Source organism: Lichenostomus cassidix, unplaced genomic scaffold (genome assembly GCF_008360975.1).
Source record: "Lichenostomus cassidix isolate B80296 unplaced genomic scaffold, HeHo_3.0 HiC_scaffold_37, whole genome shotgun sequence".
Classification (NCBI taxonomy): domain Eukaryota; kingdom Metazoa; phylum Chordata; class Aves; order Passeriformes; family Meliphagidae; genus Lichenostomus; species Lichenostomus cassidix.
The window spans coordinates 1,771,569-1,793,807 of record NW_028147279.1 but is presented as its reverse complement, the minus strand read 5'-3'; the positions used below and the strand labels follow the sequence as shown (position 1 = coordinate 1,793,807).

Below are 22,239 nucleotides of genomic sequence, written 5' to 3'. Positions count from 1 at the left end.
TTTTTTTGGGGATTTCTCCCCAATTTTTTTTGGATTTCCCACCCTTTCTCCCCGATTTCCCGGGATTTCTCTCCTCCCGGATTATTTTTGGGATTTTTTTGGGATTTTTTTGGGGATTTTTTCGGGATTTTCCCCCCCATTTTTAGCTATTTTTTCACCATTTCTCCCCATTTTTTTGGGAATTTAACTCAATTTTTTTTGGATTTCCCACCCTTTCTCCCCGATTTCCCAGGATTCCTCCCCTCCCGGAGTATTTTTGGGATTTTTTTGGGGATTTTTTGGGGATTTTTTTGGGATTTCCTCCCCATTTTTCCCCATTTCTCTCCCATTTTTTTGGGATTTCTCCCAAATTTTCCAGGATTTCTCTCATCCCAGTTTTTCTTTGGGATTTTTTGGGGATTTTTTTGGGGATTTTCTCCCAATTTTAACCATTTCTCCTTCATTTTTAGGTATTTTTTAACCATTTCTCTCCTCATTTTTTGGGGATTTTCCCCTTTTTTTGGGGGATTTCTCCCATTTTTTTGGGATTTATCCCAATTTCCCACCCTTTCTCCCCTATTTCCCAGGATTCCTCCCCTCCCGGATTATTTTTGGGAATTTTTGGGATTTTTTTGGGATTTTTTTGGGATTTCCTCCCCATTTTTAACCATTTTTTAACCATTTCTCTCCCCATTTTTTTGGGGATTTCTCCCCAATTTTTTTTTTATTTCCCACCATTTCTCCCCGATTTCCCAGGATTCCTCTCCTCCCGGATTATTTTTGGAATTTTTGGGGATTTTTTGGGGGATTTTTCGGGATTTTTTTGGGGGATTTTTCGGGATTTTTTGGGGATTTTGTAACCATTTCTCACCCATTTTTTTTGGGATTTTTCCCTTTTTTTGGGGGGATTTCTCCCCAATTTCCCACCCTTTCTCCCCAATTTCCCAGGATTCCTCTCCCTCCCGGATTTTTTTTGGAATTTTTGGGATTTTTTGGGGATTTTTTAACCATTTCCTCCCCATTTTTAACCCTTTCTCCTCCATTTGTAGCTATTTTTCACCATTTCTACCCATTTTTTTGGGAATTTCTCCCCGATTTCCCAGGATTCCTCTCCTCCCGGCTGATTTTTGGGAATTTTTGGGATTTCGGGCTCTCTCCGCCCCGGCAGGAGCCGGAAGGGATTTTTGGGATTAGAGCGAAAGGCGTTGGAGTTTCTCTTCCTCCTCCTCTTCCCGGGAAAACCGGCAGCGCCCGGCAGGTGGGAAATCCCGAAAATCCGGATTTTGGGGCCAAATTTGGGGGATTTCGGGGGGTTTGGGGAGAGGTTGGGGTTCCCGGGGGGATTTGGGGGAAATTTGGGAGAAATTTGGGGGTTTGGAGGGAATTTTGGGGTTCCTGGAGAGGATTTGGGGGAATTCTGGGGGATTTTGGGTTCCGGAGGAGATTTTGGGGGAATTTTTGGGATTCTGAGGGAAAATTTTGGGAATTTTGGGGGAATTTTGGGTTCCCGGAGGGTATTTTGGGGCGAAATTTGGGGGATTTCGGGGGTTTGGGGAATTGTTCCCGGGGATTTTGGGGAATTTCGGGGGAAATTTGGGGATTTGGAGGGAATTTTTGGGGTTCCTGGAGAGGATTTTGGGAATTCTGGGGGATTTTGGGGTTCCGGGAGGAGATTTTGGGGATTCTGAGGGAAAATTCGGGAATTTTGGGGGAATTTTAGGGCTCGCGGAGGGGATTTTGGGGGAAAATTCGGGAATTTTGGGGGCTTTGGGAGAATTTTGGGTTCCCTGAAGGGATTTTGGGAGAATTTTGGGGTTTCTGGAGGGGATTTCGGGGGAAATTTGGGGATTTTGAGGGAATTTTGGGGTTCCTGGAGAGGAATTTTGGGAATTCTGGGGGAAATTTGGGGTTCCGGGAGGAGATTTTGGGGGGATTTTGGGGATTTTGGGGTTCCCGGGAGGGAATTTGGGGGGAAATTTGGGGATTCTGAGGGAATTTTTGGGGTTCCTGGAGAGGATTTTGGGAATTCTGGGGGATTTTGGGGTTCCGGGAGGAGATTTTGGGGATTCTGAGGGAAAATTCGGGAATTTTGGGGTTCCCGGAGGGGATTTTGGGGGAAAATTGGGGGATTTTGGGGGGTTTGGGGGAATTTTGGGGTTCCCGGGGGGGATTTGGGGGGAATTTTGGGGTTTCTGGAGGAGATTTGGGGGGAAATTTGGGGATTTTGAGGGAATTTTTGGGGTTCCTGGAGAGGAATTTTGGGAATTCTGCGGAGATTTTGGGGTTCCGAAGTGAATTTTGGGGTTCCTGGAGGGAATTTTGAGGAGATTTTGGGAATTTGGGGGGAATTTTTGGGGTTCCTGGTGGGAATTTGGGGGAAATTTGGGAGTTTTGAGGGAAATTTGGGGAATTCTGAGGGGATTTTGGGGGAATTTTGGGGATCCTGGAGGGAATTTTTGGGGGAAATTTGGGGTTTCCAATTGGGAATTTTGGGGTTTCCGGAGGGGATTTTGGGAATTCTGAGGGAATTTGGGAATTCTGAGGGAATTTTGGGAATCCCGAGGGGATTTTGGGGAGTTCTGGGAAGATCCCGAGTCGATTTTTGGGAATTCTGAGGCGATTTTTGGGGGTTTTTTGGGAGGAATTTTGGGGATTTTTATTGGGAATTTTGGGAATTCTGAGCGAATTTTTGGGGTTTTTTTTTCATTGAGAATTTTGGGATTTTCGGTGGGAATTTTGGGATTTTCCTTGGGAATTTGGGGGTTTTTATTGGGAATTTTGGGGCTCCCGAGGGAATTTCGGGAATTCTGAGCGAATTTTGGGAATTCTGAGCGAATTTTGGGAATTCTGAGCGAATTTTGGGAATCCCGAGGGAATTTTTGGGTTTTCCCATTAGGAATTTTGGGATTTTCGTTGGGAATTTTGGGGTTTTCCTTGGGAATTTTGGGGCTCCCGAGGGAATTTTGGGGATTTTATTGGGAATTTTTGGGTTCTCGAGGGAATTTCGGGAATTCCGAGCGAATTTTGGGAACTCTGAGCGAATTTTTGGGCTTTTTTATTGGGAATTTTTGGGTTTTCATTAGGAATTTTGGGATTTTCCTCGGGAATTTTGGGGTTCCGCCTCTCCGCCCGCCATTTCCGCAATTCCCACAATTCCCAAAATTCCCACAATTCCCTTTCCCGCCCCTCCCCCTCCTTGCCCCTCCCCCACTCCCACTTTTCCCGGTTTTTTTCCCCTTTTTTCCCCTTTTTTCCTCCTTTTTTCCCGATTTTTCCTCCTTTTCCCCCATTTTCCCCTTTTCCCACCTTTTCCCTATTTTTCCCTAATTTTCCCCAATTTTCCCCATTTTTTCCTCTTTTTCTCACCCTTTTTTCCTCCTTTTTTCTTCCTTTTTTCCTCCTTTTTTCCTCCTTTTTTCCCATTTTTTCCCATTTTTCCCATTTTTTTCCCATTTTCCCTCTTTTTCCCTTTTTCTCCCATTTTCCCTTTTTTCCTCCTTTCCCCTCTTTTTTCCCCTTTTCCCACCTTTTCCCATTTTTACAATTTTTTTTCCTTTTTCTTTCAATTTTTTCCACTTTTTCCCCTTTTTTCCTCTCTTTTTCCGTTTTCCCCTTTTTTCCTATTTTTCTCCTTTTTCCCTTTAATCCTTTTCCACCCAAAATTCCCATTTTTCCTCCCAAAATCCCAATTTTTCCACCCAAAATTCCCATTTTTCCCTCTGAAATTCCCATTTTCCTGCCCAAAATTCACATTTTTCCCCCAAAATTCCCTTTTTCCCTCTAAATTCCCATTTTCTCCCCATTTTTCTGCCCCAAATTCCCGTTTTCCCCCAAAATCCTCATTTTTCTTCCTCAAATTCCCATTTTTCCCCCCAAATTCCCATTTTCCCCCCAAAATTCCCAATTTCTGCCCAAAATCTCAATTTTTCCTTCTGAAATTCCCATTTTTCTGCCCAAAAAAATCCATTTTTCCGCCCAAAATTCCCAATTTCTGCCCAGAATTCCAAATTTTTCCCCTCAAAATTCCCATTTTTCCCTCTAAATTCCCATTTTCTCCCCATTTTTCTGCCCCAAATTCTCATTTCTTCCCCAAATCCTCATTTTTCTGCCCCAAATTCCCATTTTTTCCCCAAAATTCCCAATTTCTGCCCAAAATCTCTATTTTTCCTTTTGAAATTCCCAATTTTCCCCCCCAAAAATTTCATTTTTCCACCCAGAATTCCCAATTTTTCCCCCTAAATTCCCAATTTTTCCCCCAAATTTCCCAATTTTTCCCCCAAAATTCCCAATTTTTCCCCCAAAATTCTCATTTTTCCCAAAAAACCTCCCAATTTTTCCCCCAAAATTCCCATTTTTCCCCATTTTCCTGCAGCTCCTCAGGATGAAGTTTCTCTTGCTGCTGCTGCTGCTGCCTGCGGCCTCAGGTGAGACCCAAATCCCAAAATTCACCCCAAAATTCATCCAAAAATCCTCAAATTCACCCAAAATCCCAAAAATTCCACTTAGAAACCCCAAAATCCCCCAAATTCACCCCAAAATCCCCAAAGTCCACCTGGAAACCCCAAAATTCACCCCAAAATCCCCAAATTCACCCAAAATCCCCCAAATTCACCCCCAAATCTGCTTGGGACCCCAAAATTCACCCCAAAATCCCCCAAATTCCACCTGGAAACACCAAAATCCCCAAATTCACCCCAAAAATTCACCCCAAAATCCCCAAAATTCACCCCAAAATCCACCTGGAAACCCCAAAATCCCAAAATTCACCCCAAATTCACCCCAAAATCCCAAAAATTCACCCCAAAATCCCCTAAATTCACCCCAAAATCCACCTGGAAATCCCAAAATTCACCCCAAAATCTGCTTGGGACTCCAAAATTGCCAAAATTCACCCCAAAATCCCCAAAAATTCACACCAAAACGCTCCCAAATTCCACCCAAAATTCACTGCAAAATCCCCAAATTCACCCCAAAATCCCAAAAATTCACCCCAAAATTGGGAAATTCACCACGAAAATCCCAAAAATTCACCCCAAAATCACCTGAAGTCACCCCAAATTCTACCTGAAAACACCAAAATCCCCAAAAATTCACCCCAAAATCCCCCAAATTCCACCTGGAAACCCCAAAATCCCCAAAATTCACCCCAAATTCCCACAAATTCACCCCAAAATCCCCTAAATTCACCCCAAATTCAGCCCAAAATCCACCTGAAAACACTAAATCCCCAAAATTCACCCCAAAATCCACCTGGAAACCCCAAAATCCTCCAAATTCACCCCAAAATCCCCAAAATTGTGAAATTCACCCCAAAATCCCCCAAATTCACCACAAAATTGTGAAATTCACCCCAAAAAAATCCCCAAAATTCACCCCAAAATCCCAAAAATTCACCCCAAATTCCACCTGGAAACCCCAAAATTCACCCCAAAATCTGCTTGGGACCCCAAAATCCCAAAAATTCACCACAAAACCCCCAAAATTCACACCAAACTTCACCTGAAAACTCCAAAATCACCCAAAATTCATCCCAAAATCCACCTGGAAACCCCAAAGTGCCCAAAATTCACCTGAAATCTCACCTGGGAACCACAAAAATCCCCAAAATTCACCCCAAACCCTCACCTGGAATCCCCAGAATCCACCTGGGAACCCTAAAAACCCCAAATTCACCCCAAAGCTCACCTGAAAACCCCAAAATCCCCAAAATTCACCCCAAATTCATCCCCAAATCCACCTGGGAACTCCCAAACCTCACCTGTGCCACACCCTGACTCACCTGAGACACCAAAGCTCACCTGGGAACACCAAAAATCCCCAAAATTCATCCCAAAATCCACCTGGAAACCCCAAAGTGCCCAAAATTCACCTTAAATCTCACCCGGGAACCCCAAAATTCCCCAAAATTCACTCCAAAGCTCACCTGGGAGATCCCAAACCTCACCTGGGAACCCAAAAATCCCCAAAATTCATCCCAAAGCTCACCTGGGAACCCCAAAATCCCCCAAATTCACCCCAAAATCCACCTGAAAACCCCAAAATCCCCAAAATTCACCCCAAATTCATCCCCAAATCCACCTGGGAACCCCAAAATCCCCAAAATTCACCCCAAAACCCACCTGGGAACCTCCAAAGCTCACCTGGGAGATCCTAAAATCCACGTGGGAACCTAAAAATCCCCAAAATTCATCCCAAAATCCACCTGGGAAATCCCAAACCTCACCTGAGACACCAAAACTCACCTGGGAACCCCAAAATTCACCCCAAACCTCACCTGAAGGATCCCAAACCTCACCTGGGAACCCTAAAATCCCCAAAATTCACCCCAAACCTCACCTGGGAACCCCAAAGTGCCCAAAATTCATCCCAAATCTCACCTGGGAACTCCCAAATTCTCACCTGTGCCACACCCTGACTCACCCGAGACCCCAAAATCCCCAAAATTCACCCTAAAATCCACCTGGGAACTCCCAAACCTCACCTGGGAACCCCAAAATTCACCTTAAATCTCACCTGGAATCCCCCAGATCCACCTGGGAACCCCAAAACCCCCAAAATTCCACATTTTTCCCTCAATTTTTTTCTGGAATTCCCAAAAATTCACCTGAGAGATCCCAAAGCTCACCTGGGAACCCCAAAATTCACCCCAAACCTCACCTGGGAACCTCCAACGCTCACCTGGGAGATCCCCCAAATCCACCTGGGAGTCCCAAAATCCCCAAAATTCACCCCAAACCTCACCTGGGAACCCCAAAATTCCCCCAAATCTCACCTGAAGGATCCCAAATCCTCACCTGGGAACCCTAAAATCCCCAAAATTCACCCCAAATCCTCACCTGGGAACCCCAAAATCCCCAAATTTCACCCCAAAACCCACCTGGGAACCTCCAAAGCTCACCTGGGAGATCCCAAACATCACCTGGGAACCCCAAATTCCCCAAAATTCATCCCAAAATCCACCTGGGAACCCCAAAATCCCCAAAATTCATCCCAAAATCCACCTGGGAACTCCCAAACCTCACCTGAGACACCAAAACTCACCTGGAAACCCCAAAATTCACCCCAAAGCTCACCTGGAAACCCCAAAAATCCCCAAAATTCACCTTAAATCTCACCTGGAAACCCCAAAATCCCCAAAATTCATCCCAAATCTCACCTGGGAACCCCAAATTCTCACCTGTGCCACACCCTGACTCACCTGAGACCCCAAAGATCCCAAAAATTCACCTTAAATCTCACCTGGGAACCCCAAAATCCCCAAAATTCACCCTAAAATCCACCTGGGAACTCCCAAACCTCACCTGGGAACCCCAAAATTCACCTTAAATCTCACCTGGAATCCCCCAGATCCACCTGGGAACCCCAAAACCCCCAAAATTCCACATTTTTCCCTCAATTTTTTTCTGGAATTCCCAAAAATTCACCTGAGACATCCCAAAGCTCACCTGGGAACCCCAAAATTCACCCCAAACCTCACCTGGGAACCTCCAACGCTCACCTGGGAGATCCCCCAAATCCACCTGGGAGTCCCAAAATCCCCAAAATTCACCCCAAAGCTCACCTGGGAACCCCAAAATTCCCCCAAATCTCACCTGAAGGATCCCCAACCTCACCTGGGAACCCCAAAATCCCAAAAATTCACCCCAAATCCACCTGGGAACTCCCAAGTCTCACCTGTGCCACACCCTGACTCACCTGAGACACCAAACCTCACCTGGGAACCCCAAAATTCCCAAATTTCTCCCCAAATCTCACCTGAAGGATCCCAAAGCTCACCTGGGAACCCCAAAATCCCCAAAATTCACCTTAAATCTCACCTGGAAACCCCAAAGCTCACCTGGGAACCCCAAAATCCATCCCAAACCTCACCTGGGAATCTCCAAAGCTCACCTGGGAGATCCTAAAATCCACCTGGGAACCCCAAAATCCCCAAAATTCACCCCAAAGCTCACCTGGGAAATTCCAAACCTCACCTGGGAGCCCCAAAATCCCCCAAATTCCACATTTTTTCCCCAAATTTCCCCCGTGACCCCTGAATCCTCACCTGGGAGTCCCCATGTCTCACCTGTGCCCCGGCAGGTGCGCGGGCGCCCCGCTGGGTGCTGGAGGGACACACCTGTGCCCCGCCCTGGCAGGCGGCGCTGTTCCGCGGCCGCAGGTTCGTCTGCGGGGGAACCTTGGTGGCGCCCAGGTGGGTGCTGACCGCCGCCCACTGCCACGCCCCCGGGTACGGACAGGTAACGGGACACCTGGGGGGGATAGGGACACACCTGGGGGGAGAAAAACACACCTGGGCACACCTGAGACATACCTGGGATACACCTGGGGGGATAGGGACACACCTGGGCACACCTGACTGCCACCCACTGCCACGCCCCCGGGTACGGACAGGTAACGGGACACCTGGGGGGAGAAAAACACACCTAGGATACACCTGGGGACAGCTAGGTACACCTGGGGGGGATGGGAACACACCTGGGGCACACCTGAGCACCGCCCACTGCCACGGCCCCGGGTATGGACAGGTAACGGGACACCTAGGCACACCTGGGGACAGCTGGGGACACCTGAGACACACCTGGGGACACACCTGGGCACACCTGGGGACACACCTGGGGATACCTGGGTACACCTGGGCACACCTGGGGGGGATGGGAACACACCTGGGATACATTGGGATACACCTGGACACACCTGGGGACACCTGAGACACACCTGGGGGGGATGGGAACACACCTGAACACACCTGACCGCCGCCCACTGCCACGCCCCCGGGTACGGACAGGTAACGGGACACCTGGGCACACCTGGGGACACACCTGGGTACACCTGGGGACACACCTGAGCACACCTGGGCACACCTGGGGGGGATGGGAACACACCTGGGCACACCTGACCGCTGCCCACTGCCACGCCCCCGGGTACAGACAGGTAACGGGACACCTGGGCACACCTGGGGACACAGCTGGGATACACCTGGGCATACCTAGGATACATTGGGATACACCTGAGCACACCTGGGCACACCTGAGACACAGCTGGGGACACACCTGGGCACACCTGAGACATACCTGAGACACACCTGGGGACACCTGGGGGGATGGGAACACACCTGGGCACACCTGACCGCCGCCCACTGCCACACCCCCGGGTACAGACAGGTAACGGGACACCTGGGCACACCTGGGGACACAGCTGGGACACACCTGGGCACACCTAGGATACATTGGGATACACCTGAGCACACCTGGGCACACCTGAGACACACCTGGGGACACCTGGGGGGATGGGAACACACCTGGGCACACCTGACTGCCGCCCACTGCCACGCCCCCGGGTATGGACAGGTAACGGGACACCTGGGCACACCTGGGGACACACCTGGGACACACCTGGGCATACCTAGGATACATTGGGATACACCTGAGCACACCTGGGCACACCTGAGACACAGCTGGGGACACACCTGGGCACACCTGGGCACACCTGAGACATACCTGGGGACACCTGGGGGGGATGGGAACACACCTGAACACACCTGACTGCCACCCACTGCCACGCCCCCGGGTACGGACAGGTAATGGGAACACCTGGGCACACCTGGGGGGGAGAAAAACACACCTGGGATACACCTGGGGGGCATGGGAACACACCTGGGGGGGATGGGAACTCACCTGACCGCCGCCCACTGCCACACCCCCGGGTATGGACAGGTAACGGGACACCTGGGGACACACCTGGACACACCTGGGCACACCTGGGGACACCTAGGATACATTGGGATACACCTGAGCACACCTGGGCACACCTGAGACACAGCTGGGGACACACCTGGGCACACCTGGGGACACCTGGGCACACCTGGGCACACCTGAGACATAGCTAGACACACCTGGGGGGGATGGGAACACACCTGGGGATGGGAACACACCTGGGGATGGGAACACACCTGGGCACACCTGACCGCCGCCCACTGCCACGCCCCTGGGTATGGACAGGTAACGGGACACCTGGGCACACCTGGGGACACACCTGGGCAGAGGGTGAACTCACCTGGGGAGACAGGAACACACCTGGGCACACCTGGGCACTGCCCACTGCCACGCCCCCGCGTACGGACAGGTAACGGGACTGGCTGGGCATGGGGAGCTCACCTGGGGGAGATAGGAACACACCTGGGCACACCTGGGACACACCTGGGCACACCTGGGCCACACCTGGGGACACCTGGGACACCTGGGACACATTGGGACACACCTGGGCACACCTGGGACACACCTGGGCACACCTGGGCCACACCTGGGGACACCTGGGACACCTGGGACACATTGGGACACACCTGGGCACACCTGGGACACACCTGGACACACCTGGACACACCTGGGATACACCTGGACACACCTGGGCACACCTGGGACACATTGGGACACACCTGGGCACACCTGGGCACACCTGGGAATGGGGGGATGGAGGGACGTCACCTGGGCATGGACAGAACACACCTGAGACACACCTGGGCATGGGGAACACACCTGGGGGGATGGGAACTCACCTGGGCACTGCCCACTGCCACGCCCCTGGGTAAGGACAGGTAATGGTATTGGACACACCTGAGACACACCTGGGCACACCTGGGGACACCTGGGGACAGGGGGAGGAAGTGGGAATGGCTCAGGTGGTGCTTGAGCCTCACCTGAGCCTCACCTGTGCCTCACCTGTGCCAGGTGCTCTCTCACCTGTCCATCTCACCTGTCCCATTATTCCCATCTCACCTGTCTCACCTGTCTCTCACCTGCCCATAACCTCACCTATCCATCTCACCTGTCCATAACCTCACCTGTCCCATTATTCCCACCTCACCTGTCCCAGCTGTCTCACCTGTCCATCTCACCTGTCCACAATCTCACCTGTCTATAATCTCACCTGTCCCAGGTGTCTCACCTGTCCCACCTGTCTCTCCCCGCAGCCCCATCACCTGTCCATCTCACCTGTCCATCTCACCTGTCCCAAAAATCTCACCTGTCCATCTCACCTGTCCGTAACCCCACCTGTCCATCTCACCTGTCCCAGGTGTCTCACCTGTCCATCTCACCTGTCCCAGGTGTCTCACCTGTCCATAATCTCACCTGTCCCAGATGTCTCACCTGTCCATCTCACCTGTCCATATCTCACCTGTCCATCTCACCTGTCCCAGATGTCTCACCTGTCCATAATCTCACCTGTCCATCTCACCTGTCCCAGGTGTCTCACCTGTCCATATCTCACCTGTCCATCTCTCCCCCAGCCCCATCACGGTGCGCCTCGGCGGTCGCTCCCAGCCCCAGGTGCGCCCAGGTGAGGCCGAAGCTCCTCCGGGCTCCTCCCCGCCGCCCCTCCCCCCGCCAGGTGAGGCCTCACCTGCGCCAGGTGAGCAGCGGCTGCTGTCGCTGCGCTCCTTCCGCTTCCCGGGCTACAACGAGACCTCCAAGGACGGCGACCTGATGCTGCTGCGGCTGCAGGTAGCTGCACACCTGAGCCGCCAGGTGAGCCCGCTGCCCCTGGCGCACAGGTGTGCCGCACCTGGGACCACCTGCCAGATCAGCGGCTGGGGATCCACCACCAGTCCCGAGGGTGAGTGACCTGCGCAGGTGAGTTAGCTGGGACAGGTGTGGGGGGTTACCTGGACAGGTGAGACAGGTGAGAGAACACCTGGGCAGGTGAGACAGGTGAGAGTTACCTGGGGATCGACCACCAGTCCCGAGGGTGAGTTACCTGTGCAGGTGAGAGACAGGTGAGTTACCTGGGCAGGTGAGAGACAGGTGAGAGAACACCTGGGCAGGTGAGTTACCTGGGTAGGTGAGACAGGTGAGAGTTACCTGGGGATCAACCACCAGCCCGGAAGGTGAGTTACCTGGGCAGGTGAGAACACCTAGGACAGGTGAGAGACAGGTGAGGCAGGTGAGAGTTACCTGGGACAGGTGGGACAGGTGAGGGATAACTGGGGATCGACCACCAGCCCCGAGGGTGAGTTACCTGGACAGGTGAGAGTTACCTGGACAGGTGAGAGACAGGTGAGAGAGGTGAGAGAACACCTGGGCAGCTGAGAACTTACCTGGGACAGGTGATGGGACAGGTGAGACAGGTGACGGGACACCTGGACAGGTGAGATGTGTGGGACAGGTGAGAGTCACCTGGGCAGGTGAGGCAGGTGAGAGTTACCTGGGGATCGACCACCAGCCCAGAAAGTGAGAATTTACCTGGACAGGTGAGAGTTACCTGGGACAGGTGAGAACACCTGGACAGGTGAGAGAGCTGAGGGAACACCTGGGCAGCTGAGGGACAGGTGAGGCTTTACCTGGCAGAGGTGAGGGGTTGGGGAGCTCACCTGGGCACAGGTGAGGGGCGGGAAACGGGGAGGTTACCTGGCACAGGTGAGAGCTCAGGTGTGAGCAGCCCAGGTGTGACCCCAGGTGTTCGTTCTCAGGTATTACCTGCCCAGGTGTGACCTCAGCCAGGTGTGACCTCAGCCGGGTGTGACCCAGCTGTTACCTGTCCAGGTTTTTACCTGCTCAGGTGTGACTCCAGTCAGTTATTACCTGCCCAGGTGTGACCCAGGTGATAATTGCTCAGGTTTTTACCTGCCCAGGTGTGACTCAGGTGTATTTCACAGTTACCTTTCCCAAGGACTGCACTGCAGCCAGGTGACCTCAGACAGGTGTGACCCAGCTGTGATCCTGGTCAGGTATTACCTGCCCAGGTGAGCTCAGGTGTGACTCAGGTGTATTTCACAGTTACCTTTCCCACGGACTGCACTGCAGCCAGGTGACCTCAGACAGGTGTGACCTGTCCAAGATTTTACCTGTCCAGGCGTGACCTGTGCAGGTGTGACCTCAGCCAGGTGTGACCTCAGCCAGGTGTGACCCAGGTGTTACCTGTCCAGGTTTTTACCTGCCCAGGTGTGACTCTAGTCAGGTATTACCTGCCCAGGTGTGACCCAGGTGTGAATTGCTCAGGTTTTTACCTGCCCAGGTGAGCTCAGGTGTGACTCAGGTGTGACTCAGGTGTGTTTCACAGTTACCTTTCCCAAGGACAGCACTGCAGCCAGGTGTGACCTCAGACAGGTGTTACCTGCCCAGGTGTGACCCAGGTGTGAATTGCTCAGTTTTTTACCCGCCCAGGTGTGACCCCAGTCAGGTATTACCTGTCCAGGTGTGACTCAGGTGTATTTCAGAATTACCTTTCCCAAGGACTGCACTGCAGCCAGGTGTGACCTCAGCCAGGTGTGACCTGCCCAGGTGAGCCCAGGTGTGACTCAGGTGTGACCCAGGTGTTACCTGCCCAGGTGAGAGCCCAGCCAGGTGTGACCTGCCCAGGTGTGACTCCAGCCAGGTGTGGCTGTTACCTGTCCAGGTGTTAATTGCTCAGGTTTTTACCTGCCCAGGTGAGCCCAGGTGAGCTCAGGTGTGACTCAGGTGTGACTCAGGTGAGCTCAGGTGTGACTCAGGTGAGCTCAGGTGTGACTCAGGTGTATCTATTTCACAGTGACATTCCCCAAGGACTGCACTGCAGCCAGGTGACCTCAGGTAAGTTTTACCTGTCCAGGTGTGACTCAGGTGTGTCTGTTTCAGTGACGTTCCCGAAGGACCTGCACTGCAGCCAGGTGAGGATCATAGCTGAGCACACCTGTCGCCGCGTTTACCCGAACTCCATCACCCCCAACATGGTGTGCGCCGGGGAGCCGCGGAGCCGCGCCGACACCTGCCAGGTGAGTCACAGGTGTGGGACAGGTGAGGGAGCCGCAGAGCCGTGCCGACACCTGCCAGGTGAGACTGGGACAGGTGTGGGACAGGTGGGACAGGTGAGGGAGCCGCGGAGCCGCGCCGACACCTGCCAGGTGAGACTGGGACAGGTGTGAGAGGTGAGGGAGCCGCGGAGCCGCGCCGACACCTGCCAGGTGAGACTGGGACAGGTGTGGGACAGGTGAGGGAGCCGCGGAGCCGCGCCGACACCTGCCAGGTGAGTCAGACAGGTGTGGGACAGGTGGGACAGGTGGGACTGGGACAGGTGTGACAGGTGAGGGAGCCGCAGAGCTGCGCCGACACCTGCCAGGTGAGTCAGACAGGTGAGACTGGGACAGGTGAGACTGGTGTGTGACAGGTGAGACAGGTGTGACAGGTGAGGGAGCCGCAGAGCCGCGCTGACACCTGCCAGGTGAGACTGGGACACGTGAGACTGGGACAGGTGTGTGACAGGTGAGACAGGTGTGAGACAGGTGAGGGAGCCGCAGAACCGCGCTGACACCTGCCAGGTGAGACTGGGACAGGTGTGGGACAGGTGAGACTGGTGAGACAGGTGAGACAGGTGGGACAGGTGAGGGAGATGTGGAGCTGAGCCGACACCTGCCAGGTAAGTCAGACAGGTGAGACAGGTGAGACAGGTGAGACAGGTGAGGGAGCCACGGAGCTGCGCTGACACCTGTCAGGTGAGACTGGGACAGGTGGGACAGGTGAGACAGGCGAGGGAGCCGCGGAGCCGCGCTGACACCTGCCAGGTGAGTCAGACAGGTGAGACTGGGACAGGTGAGTCTGGTGGGACAGGTGTGAGACAGGTGAGACAGGTGAGACTGGTGGGACAGGTGTGGGACAGGTGAGACAGGTGTGACAGGTGTGGGACAGGTGAGACAGGTGAGACTGGTGTGACAGGTGTGGGACAGGTGAGACAGGTGAGACTGGTGTGACAGGTGTGGGACAGGTGTGGGACAGGTGAGACAGGTGAGACTGGTGGGACAGGTGTGAGACAGGTGAGGGAGCCGTGGAGCACAGCCGACACCTGTCAGGTGAGACTGGGACAGGGGAGACAGGTGTGACAGGTGGGACAGGTGTGACTTGCACAGGTGGGACAGGTGTGTGACAGGTGAGGGAGCCAAGCAGATACCTGTCAGGTGAGTGAGACAGGTTTGAAACAGGTGAGGTGGAGTCAAGCAGATACCTGCCAGGTGAGCCAGGTGTGACTGGGACAGGTGAGGGACAGGTGAGACAGGTGAGGGACAGGTGAGGGACAGGTGTGACTGGGACAGGTGTGGGACAGGTGTGAAACAGGTGAGGGAGCCGCAGAGCCAAGCCGACACCTGCCAGGTGAGTCAGACAGGTGTGGGACAGGTGAGACAGGTGTGATGGGTGAGACAGGGACAGGTGAGACAGGTGTGACAGGTGTGGGCAGGTGTGAGACAGGTGAGACAGGTGAGGGAGCCAGGGAGCAGAGTTGATACTGCCAGGTGAGACTAGGACAGGTGAGACAGGTGAGAACAGGTGAGACAGGTGTGAGACAGGTGAGGGAGCCGCGGAACCGCGCTGACACCTGCCAGGTGAGACTGGGACAGGTGAGACAGGTGTGGGACAGGTGAGACAGGTGGGACAGGTGGGACAGGTGAGTCACAGGTGTGGGACAGGTGAGACAGGTGAGGGAGCTGCAGAGCCAAGCTGATACCTGCCAGGTGAGACTGGGACAGGTGGGACAGGTGAGGGAGACGCAGAGCCGACACCTGCCAGGTGAGTCACAGGTGTGACTGGGACAGGTGAGGGACAGGTGAACAGGTGAGACAGGTGTGGGACAGGTGAGGGAGCTGTGGAGCTGATCTGATACCCGCCAGGTGAGACTGGCACAGGTGAGCCAGGTGAGGGATGGACAGGTGAGCCAGGTGAGGATGACACAGGGGAGCCAGGTGAGGATGGCACAGGTGAGCCAGGTGAGGGATTGGACAGGTGAGGGATGGACAGGTGAGCCAGGTGAGACTGGGACAGGTGAGCCAGGTGAGGGATGGACAGGTGAGCCAGGTGAGACTGGGACAGGTGAGCCAGGTGAGGATGACACAGGTGAGCCAGGTGAGGGTTTGGACAGGTGAGGGATGGACAGGTGAGGGATAGGACAGGTGAGCCAGGTGAGGCACAGGTGAGCCAGGTGAGGCACAGGTGAGGCACAGGTGAGACAGGTGAGGCGAAATTCCCCCAAAAAATCCCAAAATCCCCGAAAAAATCCCACAAAAAATGAGGAAAAAACACCCAAAATGGGAGAAAATCCCTGAGGAGGTGCAGAGCGCCCCCTGCTGGGCACACCTGGGGAGTGACACAGGTGAGACACAGGTGAGGCACAGGTGAGCACAGGTGAGACGACCTTGGGAACTCCCAGGTGAGTTGATTCGAGGAATTTCTGTCAATTCCAGGTGAATTTTTGGGCAAATTTGGGTCAATTTGGGTCAAATTTCGGGCGATTTTGGGGTCGATTTGGGAGGATTTGGGTGATTTGGGTGAATTTGGGTCAATTTGGGGTCAATTTTTGGGTCAATTTTGGGAGATTTAGAGTCGATTTGGGTGATTTGGGGTAATTTGGGTGAATTTTCAGCAATTTTGGGCAATTTGGGTCAATTTGGGTCAAATTTTGGGCGATTTTGGGGTCGATTTGGGAGGATTTGGGTGATTTGGGGTAATTTGGGTGAATTTGGGGCAATTTGGGGTCAATTTTTGGGTCAATTTTGGGCGATTTTGGGGTCGATTTGGGAGATTTGGGGTAATTTGGGTGAATTTGGGGCAATTTGGGGTCAATTTTTGGGTCAATTTTGGGAGATTTAGAGTCGATTTGGGTGATTTGGGGTAATTTGGGTGAATTTTCAGCAATTTTGGGCAATTTGGGTCAATTTGGGTCAAATTTCAGGCGATTTTGGGGTCGATTTGGGTGATTTGGGATAATTTGGGTCAATTTGGGGTCAATTTTTGGGTCAATTTTGGGTGATTTAGAGTCGATTTGGGTGATTTGGGGTAATTTGGGGTCAATTTGGGTGAGTTTGGGGCAATTTGTGAGGATTTGGGTCAATTTGGGGTCAATTTTGGGTGATTTGGGGTCAGTTTGGGATAATTTGGGTGATTTGAGGTAATTTGGGGTCAATTTTGGGTCAATTTAGGAAGATTTGGGTGAATTTGGGTCAATTTTGGGCAATTTGGGATCAACTTGGGAATATTTTGGTAGTTTGGGTTCAATTTGGGTGAATTTGGGGTGATTTGGGGCAATTTGGGATAATTTGGGTCAATTTGAGGTCAATTTTGGGTGACTTGAGGTCAATTTTGGGGAAATTTTTGGCAATTTGGGATCCAATTGGGAAGATTTGGGGCCAATTTGGGCAAATTTGGGTCAATTTGGGGTCAATTTTGGGGCAGATTTGGGTCAATTTGGGTGGATTTGGGCGATTTGGGGTAATTTGGGGCAATTTGGGGTCAATTTTGGGTCAATTTTGGGTGATTTAGAGTCAATTTGGGAGATTTGGGGTAATTTGGGGCAATTTGGAGTCAATTTGGGGTCAATTTTGGGTGATTTGGGGTCAATTTGGAGTCAATTTTTGGGTCAATTTTGGGTGATTTAGAGTCAATTTGGGAGATTTGGGGTAATTTGGGGCAATTTGGAGTCAATTTGGGGTCAATTTTGGGTGATTTGGAGTCAATTTGGAGTCAATTTTTGGGTCAATTTTGGGTGATTTAGAGTCAATTTGGGGTAATTTGGGTCAATTGGAGGCAATTTTTGGGTGATTTTGGGGCAAATTTGGGAGGATTTGGGGGAATTTTGGGGGAATTTGGATCAATTCTGGGCGATTCTGGCTGATTTGGGTTAATTTGGGGTCAATTTGGGGTCAGTTTGGGAGAATTTTGGTCAATTTTGGGTCAATTTGTTTGGATTTGGGTGAATTTGGGCAAATTTGGGTCAATTTGGGGTCAATTTGGGGTGATTTGGGTCAATTTGGAGTCAATTTTTGGGAAATTTTGGGTAAATTTGGGTCAATTTTGGGTCAATTTTGGGGTAATTTTGGGCAATTTGGGTCAATTTGGGATAATTTGGGTGATTTGAGGTCAATTTTGGGCAATTCAGGATCGATTTGGGGTTAATTTGGGGCAATTTGGAGTCAATTTTGGGGTCAATTTTGGGTGATTTTGGGTCAATTTGGGAGATTCTGGGTAATTTGGGGTCAATTTGGGTGGATTTGGGTAATTTGGGGGCAATTTTGGGGCAATTTTGGGCAATTCAGGGTCGATTTGGGAAGATTTGGGGTTAATTTGGGCAAATTTGGGCCAATTTTTTGGTCGATTTTGGGCGATTTGGGGCAATTTGGGGCAACTTGGGTCAATTTGGAGCCAATTTTTGGGAAATTTTGGGATAATTTTGGGCAGTTTGGGTCAATTTGGGATAATTTGGGTGATTCGAGGTCAATTTTGGGCAATTCAGGATTGATTTGGGAGGATTTGGGGTCAGTTTTGGACAATTTTGGGTTCATTTGGGAGGATTTGGGTGCTTTGGGATCATTTAGGATAATTTGGGTCAATTTGGGGTCAATTTTGGGTCAATTTGGGTCAATTTGAAACAATCTTTGGACAAATTTGGGTCAATTTGGGGCAATTTTGGGGCAATTTTGGTCAATCTGGGAGGATTCGGATAATTTGGGGTCATTTGGGGTCAATTTTTGGGGCAATTTTGGGCAATTCAGGATCGATTTTTGGCTGATTTGGGTGAATTAGGTCAACCTGAGGAGAATTTGGGGTGATTTGGGTCAAAAGAGATCAATTTGGGTCCATTTTGCTCAAATTTCACCCAAATGTCACCTAAATTTCACCCAAATTTTACTCGATTTTCACCCAAATTTCACTCAATTTTTGCTCAATTTTCACCCAAATTTCTCCCAAGTTTCACCCAATTTTCACCCAAATTTCACTCAATTTTCTCACAAATTTCACTTAAATTTCACTTAAATTTCAGTCAAATTTCACCCAAATGTCACCTAAATTTCACCCAAATTTCACTCAATTTTCACCCAAATTTCACCCAATTTTTACCCAAATTTCCCCCAAATTTTGCCTTAAAATCCCATTTTTCACCCATTTTTTGCCCAATTTTCACACAATTTTACCCAAATTTCATCCAATTTTTGCTCAAATTTCACCCAAATTTCACCAAATTTCACATATTTTCACCCAAATTTCACCCAATTTTTTCCCAAATTTTGCCATAAAATCTCATTTTTCACCCATTTTTGCCCATTTTTCACCCAATTTTCATTCAAATTTCACCCAAATTCACCCAAATTTCACTCAAATTTCACTCAGTTTTTGCTCAATTTTCACTGTAATTTCACCCAATTTTTACCCAAATTTTGCCATAAAATCCCATTTGTCACCCATTTTTTGCCCAAATTTCACTCAATTTTCACCCAAATTTCACTTAAATTTCACCCAAATTTCTCCCAATTTTTGCTCAATTTTCACTCAATTTTCACCCAAATTTCACTCAAATTTCACCCAAATGTCACCTAAATTTCACCAAATTTCACTCAATTTTCACCCAAATTTCACATAATTTTCACCCAAGTTTCACCCAATTTTCACCCAATTTTTACCCAAATTTTCCCTTAAAATCCCATTTTTCACCCATTTTTTGCCCAAATTTCACCCAAATTTCACTCATTTTTCACCCAAATTTCACTTAATTTTTACCCAATTTTTCCCCAAATTTTGCTGTAAAATCCCATTTTTCACCCATTTTTTGCCCAATTTTCACTCAAATTTCACCCAATTTTCACCCAATTTTTCCCCAAATTTTGCCATAAAGTCCCAATTTTCACCCAAATTTCACCCAAATTTCACTCCATTTTCATCCAAATTTCCCCAAATTTCACCCAAATTTTGCTCAACTTTCAGCCAAATTTCACCCAATTTTCACCCAATTTTTCCTCAAATTTTGCCATAAGATCCCATTTTTCACCCATTTTTCGCCCAATTTTCACTCAATTTTCACCCAAAATCCCAATTTTCACCCAAATTTCACCTAATTTTCACCCAAATTTCATTCAAATTTAACCCAAATTTCACCCAAATTTTGCTTTAAAATCCCATTTTTCACCCATTTTCCCCCAAATTTCACCCAATTTTCACCCAAATTTCGCCATAAAATCCCTTTTTTCACCCATTTTTTTCCTAAATTTCACCCAATTTTCACCCAATTTTCACCCAAATTTTGCCTTAAAATCCCATTTCCACCCATTTTTTGCTCAGATTTCACCCAAATTTCACTTAATTTGTACTCAATTTTCACCCAAATTTCACATAATTTCACTCAATTTTCACCCAAATTGCACTAAATTTTCACATAATTTTCACCCAAATTTCACTCAGTTTTCACCCAATTTTCACCCAATTTTTACCCAAATTTTGCCTTAAATCCCATTTTTCACCCATTTTTTGCCCAAATTTCACCCAATTTTCTCACAAATTTCCCCCAAATTTTACTTTAAAATCCCATTTTTCTCCCGTTTTTTACGCAAATTTCACCCAAATTTCACCCAAATTTCACCTGAATTTCCCTTTTTCCCCAAAATTTCACCCAAATTTCACTCAATTTTCACCCAAATTTCACCCAATTTTTCCCCAAATTTTGCCTTAAAATACCATTTTTCACCCAAATTTCAGCCAAATTTCACTCAATTTTCACCCAAATTTCACTCAAATTTCACCTAAATTTCACCCAAATTTCGCCAAATTTCACTCAATTTTAGCTTGAATTTCACTCAATTTTCACCACATTTCACCCAAATTTCACTCAAATTTCACCCAAATTTCACTCAATTTTCACCCAAATTTCAATCAATTTTTTCCCAATTTTCAACCAAATTTCCCCCAAATTTTGCTTTAAAATCCCAATTTTCACCCATTTTTTGCCCAAATTTCACCCAAATTTCACCCAAATATCCCCCATTTTTCACCCAATTTTCACTCAATTTTCACCAAATTTCACCCAATTTTCACCCAATTTTCGCTCAATTTTCACCCAAATTTCCCCCAAATTTTGCTTTAAATTCCCATTTTTCACCCATTTCTCACCCAATTTTCACTCAATTTTCACCCAAATTTCCCCCAAATTCCTCCGAATTTCCCTTTTCCCCCAAATTTCACCCAAAATCCCAATTTTCACCCAAATTCCCTCAATTTTCCCCCAAATTTCCCCCAATTTTCCCCAATTTCCCCCAAATTCCCCCAATTTTCCTTTTCCCCCATTTCTTAAAATCCCATTTTCACCCAAATTTCACCCAAATTTTCCATTTTCCCCCAAATTTCCCCAAATTTCCCATTTTCCCCCAATTTTCACCCAAATTTTCCCAAATTTCCCCCAGATTTCACCCAAATTCCCCAAATTCCCAGATTTTCTTTCCCCAGATTTCACCCAAAATCATTCCCCCAATTTCACCCAAATTTCACTCAAATTTCCTCAATTTTTGCCCAATTTCCACCAATTTTCCTCAATTTTCACCCAAATTTCCCCAAATTCCCCAAAATTCCCCCAAATTCCCCCGAATTTCCCTTTCCCCCCAGATTTCACCCCAAAATCCCGTTTTTCCCCGCAGGGTGACTCGGGAGGTCCCCTGATGTGCGGCGGTCGCCTGCAGGGAATCACCTCCTGGGGACCTGGAGTGTGCGGCGACCCCCGGAAGCCAGGAGTGTATGTCAACCTGTGTCGCTACAGCCGCTGGGTGATGGAGACCATGGCCAGGAACTGAGCCAAAATCCCAAAAAGTCACCCCAAAAAATCCCCACCGAAATCCCCAAAATCTGCCCAAATAAATCCCAAAAAATCCCCACCGAAATCGCAAAAAATCTACTCCAAAATCCCGAAAATTCACCCCAAAATCCAAAAAAATTCACCCCAAAATCCCAAAAAATACACCTGAAAAATCCCGGAGTCCAGGAGCCCCAAAATCCCCAAAATTCACCCCAAAATCCCAAAAATTCACCCCAAAATTCCCAAAATTCACCCCAAAATCCAGGTGTCAACCTGTGCCGCTACAGCCACTGGGTGATGGAGACCATGGCCAGGAACTGAGCCAAAAACCCCAAAATTCACCCCAAAAAATTCCAGAAAATCTGCCCCAATAAATCCCAAAAAATCCCCACTGAAATCCCAAAAAATCCTCCCCAAAATCCCAAAAATTCACCCCAAAATCCAGGTGTGAACCTGTGTCGCTACAGCCGCTGGGTGATGGAGACCATGGCCAGGAACTGAGCCAAAACCCCAAAAATTCACCCCAAAAAAATCCAGACCGAAATCCCCAAAATCTGCCCTAATAAATCCCAAAAAATCCCCACTGAAATCCCAAAAATCCACCCCAAAATCCCAAAAAATACACCTGAAAAATCCCGGAGTCCAGAGCCCAAAAATCCCCAAAAGTCTGCCGAAATAAATCCCAAAAAATCCCAA

The 22,239-nt window shown here is 49.4% G+C and overlaps 1 protein-coding gene and 1 long non-coding RNA gene across 2 annotated transcripts; both read left to right on the top strand.

The window, feature by feature from the left end:
- The first annotated feature begins 1,103 nt into the window (after positions 1 to 1,103).
- Positions 1,104 to 21,628, top strand: LOC146423593 (kallikrein-14-like). Its single transcript, XM_085044614.1, has 6 exons — positions 1,104 to 1,237; positions 4,352 to 4,403; positions 8,059 to 8,206; positions 11,264 to 11,589; positions 13,587 to 13,723; positions 21,389 to 21,628. Exons 2-6 carry the CDS (start codon positions 4,361 to 4,363, stop codon positions 21,539 to 21,541), a joined length of 807 nt encoding a protein of 268 aa, XP_084900740.1. The 5' UTR covers positions 1,104 to 1,237; positions 4,352 to 4,360; the 3' UTR covers positions 21,542 to 21,628.
- On the top strand, positions 12,040 to 13,578 carry LOC146423594 (uncharacterized). Its single transcript, XR_014847432.1, has 3 exons — positions 12,040 to 12,457; positions 12,716 to 13,136; positions 13,410 to 13,578. It is a non-coding gene; the product is annotated as an uncharacterized LOC146423594 (long non-coding RNA).
- Positions 21,629 to 22,239: the final 611 nt, after the last annotated feature.